Here is a 21827-nt window from a genome sequence, read left to right on the forward strand (position 1 = left end):
AGAAAAAAGGAACAAAGCACAAAATGTAACTGAGTATTTTTAGTCTTTAAAATGCTTTAAAAAAAATTAGCACAAGCAAGTAATTCTATTCCCTGCCAAATTCCAATGTTTACCTGACTGATTGAGGGCACTTTCAAAATAATTATTTAAGAAAAAATACTTTTAATTCAGAAAGCTGAAATTGCAGCCCCCTACTTAATGAAGCTGCTGGGGGCCAAGCCCCTGCTGCCAGCACTTTACAGCTCAGGCAGCAGTGCCTGATGCACCAGGAATGAGACTTTCTACATTCCTGATTGAAGCTGCACAGACCTTGCTCTTCCAAGATCCTTACATCCAGCCTGGTGCAAATTTTAGTTCCTATAGTGTTACCTGCTATTTTCTAATCCCAGCAAGTATTTAAAGTCACTTCCCCTGACAAAAAGCGAACAAACTAGTTTACACAGAGAAGGCAGACGCCTGTATCCCAGTGATGGGGCAATGTGCTTAGCCTCAGAAGCAGTGTTACAGTCCATTGGGAAATTAAAAAAAGGAATTGCCTCTGAATGTTCTCTGGAGCCTCAGCAGCACTGCCTGTACGCTGGCTGTAGCAGAAAGGAAATGCAGAAACATCAAAGTTATCCCCTGGCCCGAGGCAAGCACTCCCCAGCAGCCAAAGCTGGGGAGCTCAGAGGGAAGAGGAGCAGAATCAGTGGAGCGAAAGGCAGGAGCATCCTCCAAGGATGATCCCCCTCAGGATGACAACCGGGCATCAAGAGCAGCCCCAAACACCACAGTGGAACAGGCTGAGCTGCTCCACACTGACAGCAGTGCAGGATTTGTCTCAGTGGGGTGCTTCTCTGTAACCTTCCCAAAGGGCTTCGAGGGTACGAGCACCATGGACACCCATCCTTTCCAGACTGTTTGCTCTACCACCCCGTTAACTATTGGAAACATCAGCAATCCCATCACACCAGCAAAATCACCTCTCCTGGAGGGGCTGAGCTCTCTCTGCTTTCCCAAATGATGGAGTAAGGAGAAAACAGAGGTCAAAAGCTAAAGCCCAGATCACAGTCACCGAGATGTTTTCCACAGGGAAAGGGGGCAAACAACAGCAAACTACCTGGATGGGATGAAGCACAGCAGCCCCAAGAGGCTACATGCCAATAAAAAGGATGGCAAAGGCTCCAGGCAGAATAAATATGTTTTATAACCATGTTTTATACCAGTGTTCACCAACCACAGCAGCTTTGGCAAGGCAAACTGCAAGAAGAGCCTCAGTGAGAAGCGTGTTTTGTTTCAGGTCTGTACAAATAGTATCAGGAAAGTTAATACTCCTTCAAAACATTCATCTTGTTCTGTCAGAAACACTTCCTCTCACCAGCTAACACAAAAGCTGGCAATTCTGTATTGCTGCATCAAGCGTTTAACTTAATTTTAGGTAAACTAGCAGCAGTTTCATAACATTTGTTGACATTTGTCATTTTGTTGTGGTTCATTTCCTACAAGAACTTTAGAAGTTTTACACTACTTATAGGAACAATCCTGATACAGAGAGAAAAAGGAAGTACACATCATCTCAAAGCAGATTAAATTAATACCTGGCCAGTAACAAGTTCAAATATCTTGCTGAAAAATAGGTGTAAGCAGCTATTTTATGTAGCAGATTCCTTGTTCAACAGTAACTACAAACACCAAAATCATAAAGTGAAAACACAAGTTCACATTTTCCCCTCATGTCCAGCATTTTCTTCATCTGCCTTTAGCAGCTTCATGGCAGTGCACCTTCAATGTATGCACATTATTTATTGATATAGGATTTTTCCAAAGCTACTAAAGAGTGGTTTGGGATCCCAGCTTCTATTGAATTTCGATGAATCTACTCATAAAAGAATTAGGAGCTTTAGGAAATTTTATCTTTATTGTTTCATACCACAAGAGCAACATTGCATCCAATTATCTTATCCTTTGCTGGTAAAAACTACAACAGAGGTACCCAATTAACAATTTTAAAGCTTCTGAAACTAGTCTCCCATAATTAGCATCCAGAGAATGAAAGACACACTTTTAGCAAACAAAGTGATACTGAAGCTTTTAAACAAGGCACTTCTGGTTGCTGCATTTCTTTTGCTCCTCCAACTTCAGTTTAATCATGATTACAGAAGGTGACATTCCCTCAAAATCCCAGAGGAAGATAATTATCAGAACTAATTTCAACATGTTACAATGAGGCTACATCTACTCAAACTTCCAGAGACAGGCACCATTCAAATTTGATGATTTATTAATGGCAACTAGAGTTGTTTCAACTCAGGACCAGTCAGCCACAAATAAATTGTGTGGGCATAAGGTATGCAAACAGTATTTGGATAACATTTAGGAAAGCTCAAACACCAGAGCAACAACGTCAGGATCACAAACAAAGGGCAGCTGAGGACAATAGGAGAGACAAGAGTTGCAGTCTGGCTGTGCAGAGTGAAATGGTCTCAGGATTTTGTTGCTGCTAAAATAAATGAGTGTCAGGCACTTCCAGACTTGACAGTACCTTTTAGAGGTCCACCAGTAGATCTCATATTGCAGGGTTTTGTTCCCTCTCATAGGTTATTCATGACATTCAAGCAGTACTTGGGGTCTAATAGATGGTTCTAATGGGCAGCTGTGCTGCTGCAAAGCTCTGCTGCCTGCAATCTGCCACAGATAGATATGAAAGGAGCTCGGGGAGCCTCATGCCAGACCTCAAGTCTCTCTTTGCAGGGCACTATCAGGCAGTGTTACAGCACCTTCCTCCACTCCATGGCTGAGAGACAATGGATCAGCCTGTGCTGGAACTGCTGCACCCAGAGTTACAATATCCAAACATAATCAGTGTGCACAATTTCAAAAAGAAGCTACAGAAAATAAGCAATTTCTCTCCCTGCTCCTTTGTTTCACCTCGCCCTGGCACAACACATTCTGACAGAGAGGTGTTGGTGAGCTGAGATTTGAAAACAACATGCAAGCCAGACGAGTTCTGAAGCTGCAAACACACAAAAAAAGCCTTAAGTACTAAATGGAAGGAGTAATTTGCCAATGCACGTTTTAGATCTCAGCTCTGTTAGGAGGAGGCTGAGGAGAAAAGCAAGCAATAGCACATCACATCAAATACTTGTCTGGTTTCAGAAACCGTGGTATTCCTTGGGCATGGATTACTTAGGATGAATATGTTATTCAGAGGTACAATTGTGGAATACAAAACACACAAGTACCCCAAAATAACAATGTTATAAACTGGATCTTTAAAACACAATCAATTAGTGAAGTTCTCTACTTATGCCACTATAGCAGTTGCTGAGTTAGGAAAATACTTGCAGCTTAAGACCAATACTAGTGGCAAGAATGGTAAAAGAAGCAAAAAAATCCAATCAAAACACCAAAAGGAAAACAACCAAAAAAACCTCAAAAAACCAAAAAACACCACTAAAACCACCCCCAGGAAAATGAGTATTACATTGATGTTTCTACGTAATAACTGCCTGCAGCAGGGAGCAGTGAAGTCAGATGATACAAATGGTTGTCACTATTTCTGTTTTTAAATTCTATGGTTTTTAACAGTGGATTTGAGTTTTGTAATTATCCCACCAAAACCACCTGTCAGGTGAGTCTGCAGGCAGCCATTTTATTTTTCCTTTTTACAGACAGGCCCTCAATGTTTGCATCAACCTCCAGACTCACAGATATCTGTAAAAGCCAAACTGTCTGGCCAGATTCTGGGCTGTCTGATAAAGTTCTATTGATTTCAAGTGAGCTTGCTGATTTAGCCTGCTGAAGAACCCAGCATCATCTGATTAGGTTGAGTAAATTGATTTTTGAATCCTGACTATTTGCAAAAGCCTTATGAACAACCAAGAGACCACCCAAGAAAGGGTAAAAATTACTTGGTCAAGAGTTTTATTAATACATATTATTTTTTAAAAAAATCAATTTTCTCACAACAACTCTGGAACAGAAAAGCAACAGAATTTGTTCACTAAATTACTCATTATGAGATACTGAGCCAGGTTCCTTATTACTGTAAAAACCAGCATCTTCAGAGAGCAGAAAGAACTACAGCTGCTAAGAAACAGGAGATAACGCAAGTGTAGGCGCTGTAGGAATTCACTTCTGGTTTTATAAAGCTGTTTGTGAGCCCATTTAGAGGAAGATGGGAAGCACAAGGGGAACAGACTGGTGCTGGAAGCTCTCTGCTGACTGAAAACCACACAGGCAGAGCCAGGACAGCTCCATCACACCCCCTGAAAGATGATCAAGGAAGCTGTGCCTGCACAGAGCCCTGCCCCAGCCTTTGCCAACACAGACATTGAATTCAACAATAACTATGAATGCCACCCTTTCCTCCTTTCTGTCCCATCCTAGATCTCCTTACAAACACTAATAAAGGAAAAGGATTGCAGGATTTCAGGTGGGTTCCTGAGGCAATTACTTGATACAGGCATATCATGTGTGTTTGGACAGGAGAATAACTTTCAGGTTCTATTGCAAAACTTGGTTAAAATGCCAACAGGAAAGAGCTCACAAAGATATTAAGTTCCTGGATATTTTCTGCAAATATATGCTTGAGTGATGAGACTAATAAGACTTCTCATATTGTCACCATGGGAAAAGCTGCAGCTTGAGAATTTCTCTCCTTTTCTCCACTTTGAAATCCCCACAGGAGAGAAGTTAAGAACTTCCACTTGCAGGAAAAGCTTTGATCAATGCTTGCACATTATTAGAACCCAGAAAACCCTATTACTAGGCAGAAATCCACAGAAAATCAATCAAAATCCATTTGTTTACGGCTATTGGAACAACTAGCAATATTTGTCAGGCTACACCAAATAATTCATCATATGTAAGTCAAAAAAGAGCTGACAAATAGGGGCTGCATTCATCTATAAACAAACACATGACTCAGTGCACAGAAACTGAATGTGCTGTGTCCCTGGCATTAGCACCAGGGATCAAATATATTATAAGAATATTTTTAATGTAATTTATAAGTTCCTACAGACACCACGGTGCAAAGTGCCAGCAGAAAAATTCAGGACCATCACACCCATCTTTATTGAGAAACAACTTACCTGACAAAGACAGAGTAGGAACACATATTTCAAAAATTTGACAGTAAATTATGCTGAAAAAAATACAGAACCATCCAGTCCAAAACAAAATCGTGAGCAATTATGTAACAAAGTTTCACCCAATGCCCCAGCACTGTCACTTGGTTCTCACTCAGTCCTGGGCTGAGTTGAACTGAGAGGGTGAGAGAGGGCAGCAGTCCTAAGGTGATTATTATCTCAGCCCACACAGTCAGCTGTTGCCCAGGCACCTCATTAACCAGCAGCTTGTCAGCAAAGGGCCATGGAAGCTGGAAAAGAATAAGGATTCACACACCTTTCTTCTGTATAACCAGAAAAGCCACAGTGCTGACCTCCTGCCTCTGGCTTGGGACAGCCTAAGTAAAGCACCTGACAGAAACTGCTCACATTTGCAAAGGGAAAGGTGTTTCTGAGAGGACCACGCTGGTTGATGTCAGGATGTCTCTTTCCCACCCCTTCCCCCGCTTTCCTTCAAGCCATCAATAAACCCCAAACACCATGTTTTTTACATGGCATGACTTTAAATGGCACTGCTGAACACAGGTCTTACAAAGCAGCACAATAACCATGTAAAGTTCTCAAGAGGAAAATACCTGGGCATCCAGCAAGCTATTGGATTTGGAGCCACGTGGTGAATATCCCAAGGCCAGTTAAAAACTGTCTGTGTGACCATTTCTGTGCTCCTACCCTGATATTCATTAGTTAGAAAAACTTCTACCTGTGCATGTTAAACACTGCTTGAAAACACCTCAGAGCAGGCAGTAATCCATCAGCAGTGCAGTAACAAAACCCCAGCTGTACCCAGTGCTTCCCACTGCAGGATGTTGTTGCTGAGAGCCCCAAAGTGTGTCGAAGGTGGTTAATCAGAGCACCCTCACCACAGCCCCAGAGGCAAATTTCTGATCTGTTCCAGAGAACAAGCACCGGAGCAGGAAGGCTGCAATCAGCACTGCAGTGTTTGCCCAGACAGAAATGGCTCCCAGACATCTTGAGCTTCTGTCCCTCATTTTAAAGATTAGACTCCTAAATACTGTCTGATATTTTCTTTTCTTTGAGCAGTAAACCCCATTTCCAGCCTTCCTGATTGTGAGTATTGCTTTGATACAAAATACGTGGTTCTTCTCTTACATTAAGTGATTATCCTGGGGATAAAATCAGGAAATTCCCTCATTTTCCTCAGAACACAGGAAACAAGGGAACATTCAGATTTAATAACACCTCATCAGTAGTCTACAAGGCTGATAAGAAAAGTGTCTGTAAGGTTGCTGCTCTGGTGTTCAGAAGCTCTTAGCCACATTAGAGAAACCCAAAAAAACCAACAAGGTTTTCACTATAATTAAATATGTTTTATTAAAGCTTTTCATCATCTTCCTTTCTTTGCTTCTTTCCCCCTCACAGCTCTCACATCTTTCGTTCCTCCCTTTGATGTTTGTATGCTTTTCATATTTGTATTGAAAATATTTTGCACTCTTCTCTTCCACCCCACCTTGCCCTAAATGTATTTAGAGGAGCACATTTTCCTGTGCCTGACTTTGCCCTCTCAGCTCATTGACAGCTTGGTGAGAGCAGAGGGCACATGTGCTCCAGTGACAGTGCTCATTACAGAGTGGCACAAGAACAAACCACCTTCCATCTCTTCCCTTTCTTCTGTCTCTCACCTACACAGAGCATATAACCGGCTCTCCTCGACAGGAAGATTCATACAGGATTTATAAACAAAATGGAATCTGCCCTTTCAGTTGTGTAGTTAGTGTGACTGCAAATGTTACAGTTAAAAGGGAGATAAAATAAAAGAGTGGCTCCTCCTTTACTCACATGTGTCTAAGGACTCATCAGAACCATCGGGACAATCGGGCTCCCCATCACACAGCCAGTGCCAGGACACACAAGTGACGCGATCGCGGCACAGGAACTCCCCTACGTCACACAAGGGATGCTCGTCTGGAAATGAGAATGGGTTAGAATGAAATGGTTAAAGGTGAAGGGAAACAAAATGGCACAACGAAAATGAGAAGTGAAAATGAAATGATCCAGAAAGAAAAAATGAAAGCAAATGATAGGAACAATATGAAGCAATAATTTAATGGTATCTGATACCCTCACTTAGGGAACTCTAAGATCCAGCTAAGGGTTCAGTGGGAGCTGCCCATCACCCTTCCAACCAGACAGGAACAACATCACCATGAACTGCTTTTATGGAATAAAATTTTAAGAAAATCTGGGTTGTTTTTTTTTTTTTGTAAATATTTCACCATAAAGTAGATTTGCTCACTAGATAGAAACCAACAAGCTTTTAATGTCATGTTACCAGCAGGGAGGTCCCCTACTCACCTCTCCTGCCACAGAAAATATTTTTAAATTGTTTCAAGTAATCACATTTTCAAGGATGTATTTTTGTAAGCAAAGTTCTACTTAAATAAACATACCTATTTTCAGCTACTTCCTTAGATGCGTTTTAATGACCAAATCCCACCTCAGTTTTATATTAAAATTATTTTAGAGTTCACATGACAAATTTGCAAACAAAGATTTTAAGTCGATACTGGGGCACCTGGAAAACAATGGCTTTTAAAAGAAGGCAAGTCTGGACATTTGGCACCCCCACACTCTCTGCTGCGTTCAACCACCACAGGCCGATGTCCTTGAGATCTAGAGTTAATTAACTCAAGACTATTCCATCATTATTCAATGTAAAACTATTCTAATATTAATTAAAGCTCACAAAACCTCTGTGCAATATATTATATTCATTTTATCAATATATAAATTACACTAGTGTCTTCCACAAGGTTACATTGCAGATTGCTGGGAAAAGGTTTCCTCATTATTCTTACACTGGCACAAGAGAGAAGTAACTTTACTGGAGTCAATACTGTCACAAAGACATAAAACCAGGAATAAAGAAGGAGACAATTAACACCCAATCCACTTGGAGGTCTCTCCATTGGTTTAGTTCACTCTGAAAGCCATGGGATGTATTATTACTAAAGGAAACAACAACAAGAACACTTTAATAAAGTTATCATTAAATCATTTCCTCTGTGCGGGCCTCATTTCCGAGGTCAGGTTCCCAACTACTGATGACAATCAGTTTCAAGCAAGCCAAATTTGCAACTACCGCGTAGATATATTTCATATTTCTTAAACTAAGTATATCACAGCTTCTATAAGCCTGCAAGAACGAAAGGATTTTTGCTATACCTTAATTCCTTCCCCTCAACAGCAAAAATGAGCGACTGTATAATTAAGAGTGTAAGTTTACATGGACTGGTTTTGCTTAAAGCTTTCAGGGAGATGATTAAAGGCCCTGCTTTGATAGCACATCTTGAAAAACCATCCTGGAAGTCAGAAAGAGGGAGAGAGTTTGGCAAGTTTTAGCATTTCAAAGCCATACAGTAGTATGAGAAACACACAGAAGAACTCTGCCGTATTTGGGGTTAGAGTATTCTTGAAATCCATGATAAATTCCTGCTTGTACTACAGGATGAACTGTAATTTTTTGTGTATTGAACATCTTCTTGCAACAGACCTGGGAATGTTAAAACTGGCACTGCCAAACATGTCCACTTATTTATTCAACTCTGGAATGATTATTCCTCAGAGCAAAAAATAGTTGAAAAGTCTTTCATTAATTAAGATTAACAAAATAATTTTTTTTATTTATTTATTTTTAGAGGTTTCTGAACTGACAGATATGTGAAAAAATATTACTGAATAAATACAGAAATGTCAAGTTGTGAAAACACTTCTACAGTCAAGGTCACACACGTGTCTGGTTCTACATGAACCTCCCCAAATAGCTGCATGTACAATACCTATAGAATAGAAATCTGGTCTGACACCAAACCTGGCAGGGTGATTATCCCTTCCCTAGTGCAACAGCTTCTTTCAAATCTGCTGATGGTCACACATCTACACAAAAAAATCTTGTACTTGTTCCTCTTTTGGGCAAAGATTATGAAAATAGCCTAAGTAACTGGATATAAAGAAGTTCTAAAAAGCAATTTCATACATAGCTCAGAGTTGAGCACGTGTACCTGAAAAAAGGCTCGTTTACTACCTTTTTTTTTTTTTTTTTTAATAGAAATAATTTAGCTATTTCCCTACTATTAAATTCTTGGTTTGAGTTTTATGCAACAATACAGAAATTATGGAGATCTAAGCTTTTTATATTCTCTATCTCAAGAAAAACCTAGAAGGGTGAAAAAAACCACTAACTTATAAAATACTTTGAGAAATAGATTTTGTCTAGAATAAAGCAGTTTAATATTACCTCAGGGTTTTATTGGCTCTGAAAGTGCTTCCTCAAATGTTTTTATTTTGCATAACTATAGAATTATTTTTATTTTCAGCTGTTATCTTTACGGAATGAATTGGACCAGTTAATCACAAACATGCACTAATTAGGGAGCTTTAAAAAAATAAAACAAAAACCACAACAACCCTCTTGTTAAAAAATAGTCATCTCTGATGGCCCAGGAGTGAGTACAACAGTTCTTTGCAGTGACACCTTTTTCCTTCTGTACTATGTGAGCTGCGCAGGAAAGCTCCCAGCAGATGAGAAAATTCACATTTTTAACATCCTGGTTCTTTGAGATACAGAGCAGATGGTGAGAAATCATCCCTCTATGGGTAAATGAAAGCTTTCCCTCCCAAAGGATACTACTCCTATACTCCTATCCTGTGCTGCAAACACCTGGCAGTGCCTCTTAGTAGGGAAGTTAAAAAAAAAAGAAAAAGAAAAGCTGATGCCTTTGTTTTAAAGTCAATGTTCCTACAGCCAAAAACATGTTGTTTTTTTTCTTTTTTTTAAAGATAAGTGTATTTTAAAGAGGACAAAGCGCAAAACCTCCATTAGGAAAGCAACTACAATTATAAGGTAGGAAATTACACTGAACTTGGAAGACCAAAATTCCATTATGATGACAAAAGGGGGGAAAAAAAGGGCAAACAAACCAAGCAACACACAAGGCAGTGACTGATGTCTGCCTGTACCAGGAATGCTCCTGGATTAAAAAGGCATTTGCCTCTGTAAACTTGCATTCAGCTCCTAAAGAAGGAGGGATAAAATCACTGCCTGTGATCACAGGAACTGTTAGGGGTCAAAGGGATCTGCATCCTTCCTATTTGAGAGAATGCAATGAAGAAAAGCAAATCAACAGGGCTCTTGAAAAGAACTGTATGGGAGATAACATTTAAATAATTGAGTGCTCTCTGTCACCAGACTGGAAACATTCGCTGTGAATCTAATTAAGAACTGCCTTGGTCAAGGAACCAGGTGCCCAGAGAAGCTGCTGAATCCCAGAACTGTGCTTCCCACTTGCAGCAGTCCCCTGCTTGGGCTCTCTGTGGATCTGCCAGGCTCCTGCTGTGGTCTTGGTAATCCCCCAGCCGCTTGGATGGGAGTTGCTTGGTGCTCTTTCTTCCGAGCACTTCCATCTCCATCTGCCAAGAGCACCTGAGACAGCCCAAAAAAACACAAACCTCCCATATGGCAACACTCTTCAAAGTGAGCAAAACTCAGCCTGATAAAGTCTTGATCCGTTAGAGCAGGGAGTCTGCTCATTAGGCTTTCACTAAATATTCAGAGAAACCACATGTGCACACTAACCCAAAAAGCACATTCCAACAGGAGCTTTTGAAGGATATGATACAGCACGATGGGATTGAATGTTGAAGGATAAAAGATCATCACAACATACTTTTAAAAGCTTTTATAGCAATAGCTTAAGATCAGTGTGAAGTAAGAATGTCTCATGAATTGATTTCATTTAATTTTACACTTAAAAAAAATATTTTCACTGTGTTTCAAGTGTTGAAATTTTAATTTCCCTCTCCATTTTAAAGGAAGAGGGCAAGAAAAGGTGCACATAGACTAGGGGGGGTGTGTGTGAACATGCTTTCTTTTTCCACTTGAGAATGACAAGATCTAGGAATGAACCATGAACTCTATGAATAAAAACTACAAAATTATAGAAGTTCTCAGCTGGTTTGTCCCCAGCTGCATACCCAGATAAAACTCTTAGGAGAGAAGGGAACTGCCTGCCAAATAGTTGAGATTTTTTGGGGGATTTTTTTTTTTCAGAAGCAAAAGAGCAGGACGACTAAGAATGAGCAGAAAGGCCAAAAGGAGTGATTAGAGAACTGCAATCCAGCTGTAGATTTCCATGCTGATCCACTGGTGACTGCATCACCTGTCTGCACAACCAGGAACTTCTGCCAATGATAACAAACCCATTCTGCCATGTTTCAGGGATATTATACAACCAAAACCTTGCACTTTTAAGTTCTTAATTAGCTTTGCTTTGATTTTAATTAAGTTATCTTCATTGCAAGAGCTTAAGAACTCAGAACTATTTTTTCCCCCCTCTCAAAAGCATGTTTTCCATTTGGGATTTTCTTTGATCTCTCACTGAAACATGGGAGGGTTTCCAGATTAATTTCAGCAAAATTTACTCCGAAGCTGAAAAGTGGATTCCGGTAGTAATTTATGACAGAATTCATCATACGCTAAAACCTAAATTACTGTAACTGAAAGGGAGATGTGAAGAAAGAGCATGCACAGCACTTCCTATTTATGACTTTCAGACTTTAAAATAATACTTTTCAAACCTTTTCTACCTTTTGAGTTAAATCTACATTTTTAGAGCCCAACATACAGAAAAACATTTACATTTTGGCTGCACTAAACTACAGACAAAATCCTTGGAATGTGTCTTGCAAAACAGTAAACAGACTTTTATATTCAGGGTATAAAAATATGATTATGAAACCATTTCCTTCTATCCTGCCTGGTTCAGTATAATGCTGTGTTCAAAGTAATGAAATTTTATTTACAGAACCCAAAAATCTCTCCCAAGATCTACCAAACCCTGATTTGTGCTTCCACAATGCAAAGGGGCTTAGAGAGCTGTGGGTATTTTCACATGTAGCATTCTAAACAGGAACATGAATGCTTTATGTGTATGTTTTATGTGTATTTATTCAACTCTTGGCATATTAGTTCTCACTTATTCAGCATTTTCTAATCAGCTAATTGCTTTATCCATAGGCAAGGCACACGCACAGGTACCCATCAGTAAAAGCACCATATGCTCAGTTTAAGCCACATATGGTTAAATTTCATGTATAAACTTTCCTCAGTCTGCACATCTTCCCCTCAGCAAGGCCATAGGCATCTTCTTTGGAGTCTGGTTAGTCTTTGGAGTGACATCAGCCATCCTAGATCTCAGCCCATAATATTCATGCTCAAATTCCTTATTTACATCACACAGTTACAAGAATTCCTCATATTTTTTTGGATTTTCTCTGTGCTACTATAATTTATGAATCAGAAAAAGCAAATATTGATAGAGGTCAGTACTAACAAGAAGATGAGAAACATTCATTGTTTCATGCAAATCCTGGAGTATATTTGGACGTGGGCAGGTGATAAGTTTAGGGGCTGTTTTGTACCTTCCTCTTTTTTGCTCTCCCTTTGTCAAAAACATACTTCCATTACAGGGGGGTGATGCCAAGTCCCCTCCTGGATTTGAACAAGAGAAGGTTATTCAGACTCAACTTGGCACAATCAATGGACAGAGAAATTTAAGAAGTACTCAGATAATGAGAAACACCCAAATATTCCTCAGCCAATTTTTATCTAATCAACAAAGGGTCACAGAATAACACCTATCTCAGCAAACTACAAAATGACACGATAGTTATGTTCCCTAATGGCTCAAAAATACCACAGAACAGCCAGGTGCCTTCTCTAACACAATAGAGAGACCCTAATAGAAACACATTACCTGCAATCCTGCCATCTGCCAATCCTGCTCCAAGCAGCCCTACAAAGAGAGGCAAAAGGCCCAGCAAACTCCCTCTGAACCAACCATTTCTTCACAATTATCCCTCACTTCCTTAAAAACTGAAGCAAACATGCAAACAACATTCCCCAGGGTGAAGTGGTCCTTCTTTCCAAACAGCCTGACGTGGACTGAATGTAAATGTCAGGGTGGAGGGTCAAAGTGACCATCACTTATCCCTCAGTGTGTGAAGGGTGACAAGCCCTGTACCAGAGTCAACAAGGTGCCCTTTCAGCTGCTGACAGCCAGTGCCAGGGGGAACATGAGCAAAAACATTCTCACTTGTGGAAAGCCTTCAAAGGCTTCCACTGAAACAACCCTTTCCCACGTCAAAGAACAAAATGCCTTTGAAAAAACCATTTGTATGGAATGTGAAAACCTCTCAGCTTCTCCACTACCTTGGCCTGTATTATAATAGTGTGTTCATAATATTAGAATTTCATTTCCTCCTTGACAGGAGGAAATGGTTGCAACAGAAGACTTGAAAAAGTTAACACATTTACAGAAATAAAATAAAAGTTTTTATAAGGAACTGCAAGCATCTTGGCAAGACCCTTCACAGGGGCTCATATATAAGGACATTTCCTAGTCCAAAGAGATACACCTGGATAAGCAACACAAACTTTCACATGCAAAAGAAATTCTAGGAGCGATGACTTGAGTAATACATTTCTTGTACACAGACACATTTGCTGCTTCATCAGGAAGCTCAATGGAGAAAAAACTCAGGCTTTCAGCTGCTCCCAGGATCAAATCTCCAAAAGGTCTGCCAGGCAAGCTCCTGAAGAGCAGAAGAAACGAGCAGACGGATGGGGACTGAGAACAAGTCACCCGGCGCCGATTTCAAACCCGGTTCGCCGCAGTGCGCCACTCACCGTGCCTCCAAGCAGGACTTCAAATGAATCTTTTTCATCTCCTATCTCTGCTAGCTCTTGGAACTTAAGAGATTTCCAAGTTATGCTTTTTCCTTCGCTATGCTGTAAAGCTTCCAAATTCAATTATAATGTTTTCATGGCAAAACTGCTTCTTTTTCTAAAAGTGGGATGGAAATCCTGACTTGAGACAAATTATTTAAATAAATGCCACATAAAATATTTTCTCTTTTGAAAGCTGAAACATTCATTACATAGCTTATTACAATACCTTTGATAAGCCCTTTGCTGAGCAGATGTTTTATCATCGTGAGTTTTCACATACAAACACTTTTAGTAAATACTGAAAGATAATTAATTTAGATAAATTTCATCTACCAAAGGGTAATCAATGATGTCATTGTTTTAATTTAGTCATTTTCATATCTTGTAAAACATAATAAAGCCATTCCATCTGAATATTTCAAACTCTAATAGAACGACATCTGTACACATAAGGAAGGAAAAGCATATAAACTGTTGTGATATTTTAAGATACTGCAAACATTATGGGACTAAAAAGAAAAAAATATGCTGCTCTTATCATCACTTTGAATAAAAGTAAAGTGTTCCATTTTCTTTTAAAGTGCAGATAACTTTATGAAGGAAGGATATAGATAGGTAAGATCTAGGTAAGTCAGGTGAATGCATAATGGGAAAACAAATTTATACGGAGAAAACAGAAAAAATAAGTTATCATAAAGGATTAAAAAACTATAAAGTATCTGGACTGATTTGAACCGTCTTCTTTACTTTCTGTTTTAATTCTCCAGAGGAGAATGTTGAGGCTATGTTATCGCTGGTGCTTGATTTGCTTGTTGTTGTTTTAGGACTCAAGCACAAATTTTATTCCTTTTGCCGAAAATCTTTTCTTGAATAGGATAACAAAAAGGTTAATCCTGAAATCATAGAGTCTTCTATCAACTAAATGGTTTGTTCTCATGAAGTTACACAGTCCAGCTCCTTCACAGGTTGCCAATGCAGTCCTTGAATTCAGCAGTGGAATTCCTGCCCTGCCTGGCTCACTATTCCAGCAGAGCCCACATCTGCCCTGGTGGGCTCCGAGCTGTCACTACAGGGATCTGCAGGGATCAGATCCCATTTTCCCAGCTCCCACTCCAGCGCAGCAGCGCGGGGCCATCCATCTTCCCTGCCCACTCCTGTGTCGCTCCATCGCCAGTCATTTCACGCTGGCTGCTCTGCTAACCACCAGCAGCGTCACCCAGACAGGGGCCGAGCCTGACGGGTGGCAGCGCTGGATTCATCCCACAGCGATCAACCAAGTGGGCTGGGGCAGGCGCAGGGAGGAGCCTGCAACCTGCAGGCATAAAATACAAAATTTTGTGGAAGATGGCAAGGTTGGAGAAGTGAGAACCAAACTCTTGTAGAAAACCTTCTCAGAAGACAATAAACATATTTTTGCAGCTAGGAAGGAAGGAAGCCCTGTCCTACCCTGCTCTCACAGCCACGAGAGCCAAGCCTGCTGTCACTAAGCGTTTCTCAGAATGCTGCCACTTAAAATGACACAAAATAATGATGAGCAGGTTTCAATAGCAGATGGGAGCCTATTACATAATTCAATTTTAATGACCAGAGAAATCTTAAATATGACGGGTTTGTTTTGTGCAACAAGAGACTTACGTTAAATGAAACAGCCAAGTCTGCTTCCGTAAGCAACTGCATATGTTTAATACACATTTGTCTTATATTGGGATAATTAATCTACAGGGAAATGGGGTTAAATACTAAGATAACTTTAAACTATACTCAATTATTGAAAGGATGAGAGAACTAGGGGAAAACCAAGCTAAGACACCTTTCTAAACAGTGTCTACATAAAGAGATAAAGGGAAAAATCTCATTACCAGGGCTACCTATTTTATTCAAGTTGGATATCACCAAACATTAAAAATATAGTAGTAATATTAGAAACTTCCAACTAAAATAATCTGGTTTTCATGTAAACCTTTATAAAATTGACTCTAATCCTACAAATGGCTCCACATTTATGCTAGGCCCTACTGAAATGCTATCCATTATTTTAAATATCTACAATCAACAGTTCTAAGTTAAATTGTAAGAATTAACTAAAAGGCACACCAAAGTGTCACCTAATATAGGTTTAATTGTAATTTAACAGTTGGGAAAGTAGTTACAATTGTGATCTTCTGCAGTTAAGGTCTGACTTTTTTGATAGCATGATCCAAGACCGATAATTTAAGGTGTAATTTGGAAACGCACACATTGAATAATAATTTTCATGCCACTAGAGAGCAATGAATTGTGATATTAGCTGCTGCTGTCAGTAGGTCTTCAATGAGATTTTCTGAACAGGCAAACATGTTATTCACAGGCAGCAAGGCGCAATATTTAGCAAAAGGTTGCTGCTGAACAATTTAAAATGGTATTTCCGAGGGCAGCTTGCATTCTGCCCAAAAAGTCCATGTTACAAAGAAGGACCCCATCCCTAAAAGATGGGTTTGATATCAGCCCAGTGTCACCCAGCTACCCACAAACAAGTTTTGAAACCCTCTCTGCTTGGATTTATTTCCCCGTCCCCAGGACGGCGGGAACGGCGCTGGGTGAGTTGTGTGAGCTGTGAGTGACCACACGCAGGATTAATGAGTGCACCCGCCCATTGGCTCCTTGGAAACAAGAGGGAAATGGTCATAGCCTTGACACTAAGGAGAAGAGTTGGATTGATAAAAGGATGGGAAGACTATTACAGGCTTCAAGTTTGGACTGATAACAAAACCCTTTATTTTCAAAGGGAGCCAAGAGTCACCCTTCTGTGACAAGATCTTTATTTCAGGAACAAGCTCTTGTCTTAGGTTGTATTCTACAGTCACCCCTGGTTCATCGTGGAAGGAAAACCAAGTATTATCACTCAGAATTATTTAATGTTATTAAAAAACTCATAAAAATTTATTTATTGACTGTTTTGAAACATTAGCATATTTTTAAAAGCAATTATATATAAATTAAGCACTGAATTATTCAAAGGCAAACAAAATCTAAGGATACATGAGTTTAGATAATTATTCCTTTGATTTATTAAGGTGACATTCTATTATAATTCATAAGCATTGACTACTATTTAAAAAAAATACTGTAAAAAGACAGCTATAAAAAAAAGGGGTAAATAAAGACAACTTTGGATAAAATGTTATCAAGCAACTTGGTCGGAATAATTTTAAAAGTTTCTTGCCAAGACATTTGGACACTTGACAAAAACCAAAAGAGCCCCACATGTCCTTATGGAGAAAACATTTAATTCAAAGGCAGCATTCCTATGGGAAGTCGTTCCTCAGCTATTGCTTTTTCAAATCCCTGCCGTCCCTGAGGCTATTCGTGTCACACAGGATGATCAAGAGAAACAGGCAATTATAAAACTAAAGACAGCATCAGGAAAAGAATCTATAGGATGGTATACAAGATTACACACACACACACACAAAATGTTTTAGTTGCACAAAAACCAAGAAAGAAATAATTTAATTTTTAACACAACTGCTTTCTTCAATCTGTCCTGGAGCCTGGGGACTGAAGGGTGGCCAAGACAATCCTAACTTTTAAGAAATTCCACTGCAGTCATGGAAATGAGGCTCATTACCCTGATGTGCTGAACAAGGAGTTAGTGGACACCTGAACAAATATGACATAATCAGGTTTCATAGGAGAAGGTCTCACCACAGAACAGGCTGGAGGAAATCCATCACAAATACAGACTCGGGTTCCTCTTTGTCCCCTCTCTATCCAAAAATCTTTAAGTTATTTTTGAGACTTCCTATACGTGAGGAAAAGTTAACTACAACTCATATGATGGCTGAAGAGGAGGCAGGAGAGGAAATAGAAAACTTCATACTCAGGAAAAATTGGCCATCTTTAAATAGAAACCAAAAGGCATCAGACAGGTGGTAAACTCAGGATCAAACCTGCAGAAGTCATCATTTTAGCAGGTCAAAAGGATGATGGGATGTTTAACCTTTGTTAGCAATAGCAGATCTCACTTCATTAGCAAGGGTGCTGAGGATTTTATTACCAGCTTTTCGAGCTGCTGACATTGTGCAAAGAAAATTATGCCCTGGTTTTACCACACAAAAAGAGAACAAAAGGCTCTCTTTGCACTGAGCTGCTTTGCCTCTAAATGCTGATTCCAGCTCACCCTTAAGTGATTTCATGCATATCAAAGGTGAGCCAATGCTTTATACTGTAAAATAGGTAAAGTCTTGTCAACTGCCACTTCCATGACAGCAGTGCCAGTCGTTCCCAAATACACCCAGGTGATGCAAAAACATATGCTCAGACTATGTCTGCTGTGATTATTAAACAAACAGAGTGCTCTGTAGACTAAACCATAATTAGGTACAATGTCAGTATTGTAAAAAGCACAGTAATTATGGCCCTGCTTGTTCTACTAATTTCCTTTGCACTAAGAATGTAAATTCTCACAGGCTAACGTGAAAGTAGTACTTTTCAGTTCAGAAATCTCTCTTCTGATGGGGAAAAAATACTTCTGTAAAGTTAATGAAGCCAGCAGACTCTTCTGTATATATACATATATATTTTTTTAACTTAAACACTTCATGGGACTTTGGATTAGGCAACAAATAAAGAGCTATTATACCCCTATGCAATATGGACCACTTAATAGAGTTAAGTGACATTCATCTTTCTACCATCTCCTCTCCTAAGAGCAGAGTAACAGCAGCCGCCTACACAGAAAAAACAATATTAGAAAGCATGTATTTTTAGAAACTTTAATTATATTCTAGCAGCAGGACAGAAAGAAACGCAGAACCATACAAGCAGGCAATTCTCCCCCAAAGACAGACACAGCTTCGGAGCTCTGCAGCAGAATGATTTCACTTGTGAGTGGGCTTAAGTCAGAGAATTATTGAGGGGACTGCTCCGTTGGTGCTGCGCTGGTTGCTCCTTGCAGCTGCTGCACAGCATCTCAGTAGCTGAGCTAAATCACTGGAGTAGACACAATCCTTAACAATTCCTGCAGAACGTACGTACACACGCTCCAGAAAGAGATGGGTTGGCCTGATCTATGACCACAGTAATAACAATACTTCTTAGGTGGTTTTTTTTAGTGGCTTCCCATTTCTAGAGTTTCCCCCAGATGGGGATTTGTTAAGAACAGGTCTCTGTACTTTAGAGCACAGGCAAAAGCAGTTTTACCTCTCAAATCCACTGTTGTTGACAAGCTGTGGACGGACCTGAATGCCAGCCTAGGTTGTTCAATATTTTTAATATTTTTTTTAAAAGCATCCGAAGTAACTGATATTCCAGCCATGTAATGGTCAAAATAACCAAGGGAGATCCAGAGAACTGGGGTTCTGTACTAACACAGCTGATGAACCCAAGCAACTTCTTTGAACACACTAAAGTAGCGGCTTTTCTGGGCAGTAAGCTGAGGGAAGATACAGGACAAAACATTCAAATCACTACTACTGCTGATTACACATAATCAGACTTTGATCATACCAACTGCTTTTCCTGTGTGCAGGGCATGAAGGATCATTTAGATTGCATTTAAGATGCAAGTGAAGATCCCATTCATAAAGAACACATTTTCCTGCTGCAAAGTCCCTGCCTCTCACTGAGCAGCACAAATAACTGCACGATTTGATAGAAGCTGAGCTTAGGCAATATTTACATCACAAAGGTAGATGTTTAGTTTGGTGGTTTAGTGCCATATTAGTTTGGGGAAATAAAGCCTCATTTCTTGACTGTGAAGGGAGGCATTTGTGGAGGTGCTGAAGGGCACCTGCTCTGCTCAGCGCTGTTGCCTCTGTGTCCAGCCCAGCCTGAGGCAGGCTCCATGTTTTTAAGGTATCAGAGATTGAAAACCTATAATAGGAAATGACTGCTGTAGCAAGCAACAGAGCATCCCACGCATGTTAGGCTTTCAGGGTGGATGTTATCAGCGTAGACAAAATTACACCCATGCCGGAGACTTTCTATTGTAGAAATAAATAACTGGTGAAAGAAACCCTCGCTCAAAATGCCATCCCTTTAAAGAGCTGCATTTAAATGCGTGAGTTTTACAACCACTATTAAAATAAGTGTTAATAAAAACCACACACTTAGAGCATATGAATATACATTCTTGTGGAGGTGTCTATTACAGCTTCAAGAACCAGGACCAGAAGTAAATACTCCCCAGGTGCTCAGCCCACTTGCAGCTGAGAAAGGGGAAATATCTGGGAAGATTCCTTCCCACTCTTCTTTAAGGAAAATGGAAAGAATTTAAAAGCCTGGTAATCAATAAATCAGACAGAGGCCTCCAGCACGATGGGTATAAACATTTTGCAGTGCCATTAATACATCCCTGTACACTTCAAAACTGAACCTTGATGTATTCTTTCATAATCCAGGAGGATTATAATGCTGACTGTAAGTTCTTAGCAAATGAAGTTGTGCTCGCTCAGGAATACTTCTTGTCTGAAACTCTGCCAGGAACACATGCTCTGCAATATTCAATATGATCCCCTTTGCACATTACTGCTGGGGCCAGGTACAGTACCAGCTCTTATAATCCAACTAAAAATATATAAGAAAATCAAATTATTACACATTTTATGCTAAAAAAATCATACACAACATCAACTCCTTAAGTTATCACTGGAAGACTTGTGTAATAAATATTTTAAATACTTTGCTTCTGAAAAATAATTGTAATAGCTCACATTATGGTGTGACAGTCAAAAAATATCAACTTTAGTTTCACTTCCTTTATTTGCAGAACAAATACAAGCCTGAATTAGGGCTCAGGGAATGGAATATTTAGTTTGTGCAATCTAAATATATCTCCCAGGGAAAAACAATTAATTATCTTTGTTACTGCCACTGCTGCTGAGAACAGCTGCAATTTCTGGCTTGCCAAGTTCATGTCATTGAGGGTTATTCCTATTAATATCAATTAAGATCTAAACTGTTTGAGTCTCTTCAATAATGACGCTCAAGTAGATTTAAAGTGTCGTCTCACAGAAAGCACACCTGTGGCAGAACAGGGACATCTATTCTTTTTCTATCTAATAAAAAACCAATTAAAAAATAAAAATCATATCAAGAATTATAGCTATGACCCACTGAAACGTGTTTGAGCAGTGGTTAACAGCGGCACATGAATTCCTAAGATGGCCTTAAAGACCTGTGTATTTACTTCCTCTTAAAAAGTGTGGCAAAAATTTAGTTCCTGAATTGAATCAGAGATACTATTACACTTCAGGATTGCCACTACAGCAGCCCCTAAAGTCACGTCACACTGGTGATATTGAGTGACTTCACTGCTGAGTGCCCCTAGAGACCACCACGGCTGCAGGAAACTCCTCCCTGGCCACCCCAGCTCTGCCCTGAGTCCACCTAAACTCTGGGATCAGCAGAGAAATTAATCGTCTAAACCTAAGAGAAGTCCAGGATTTCCCTCACAGTGTTGGACTTTTGTAGGATATTTAAATCTGTTTCTCATTAAGCCATTGCAGGCTGATGAGTGTAAAGAACAATTACCACATTGCAACAAGTTGCTTTAAACTCTAAGCAAACAAGTTCACAGAGCAGAAAACTGACATTGATTGAACCAAGTCTAACTAAACTGAGCTCTAGGAATTAATAAACTAATCATTTTTCATCATTTACTTTTAACTGACTGATAAAAATACAGGTTGTTGTGTTTTGTGTTTTTTCCCCAACATCCAATCCTTCCGTACACTTCAAGGATACATTTTTAAACAATTTTTTCTTAGATACATTTTTTGCAGTGGCATTAAAAGAAAGGGGAAAAAAAAAACAACAAAAACCCAACAACAACACAGCAAGGGTTTAGAAGATATTCCCAAAGATTGCCTTGTAGACTAAATTTTTGATAAGCTGGGAGAAAACTTTAGGTAAGATCCAGCAACATAACAGAGCTATTTGTATGTTTGAAAGCTGCTTTGTGTAGATGCACAAATAAAGCCTATTTTTCC

General features: G+C 39.5%; 1 protein-coding gene across 1 annotated transcript in view; it reads right to left on the minus strand.

Moving 5' to 3' along the window:
• The window catches only part of LRP1B (LDL receptor related protein 1B), a gene marked incomplete at both ends in the record, with an annotated part of 635176 nt that overhangs the window by 467012 nt on the left and 146337 nt on the right, over window positions 1-21827 (minus strand). The window contains one exon of the mRNA XM_082285346.1: window positions 6909-7034. Coding sequence (XP_082141472.1) covers window positions 6909-7034 — 126 coding nt within the window. The remainder of the gene's footprint in view (window positions 1-6908; window positions 7035-21827) is intronic.

This window comes from Coloeus monedula (genome assembly GCF_965178545.1).
Source record: "Coloeus monedula genome assembly, chromosome: 7".
In the NCBI taxonomy this organism is placed as follows: Eukaryota; Metazoa; Chordata; class Aves; order Passeriformes; family Corvidae; genus Coloeus; species Coloeus monedula.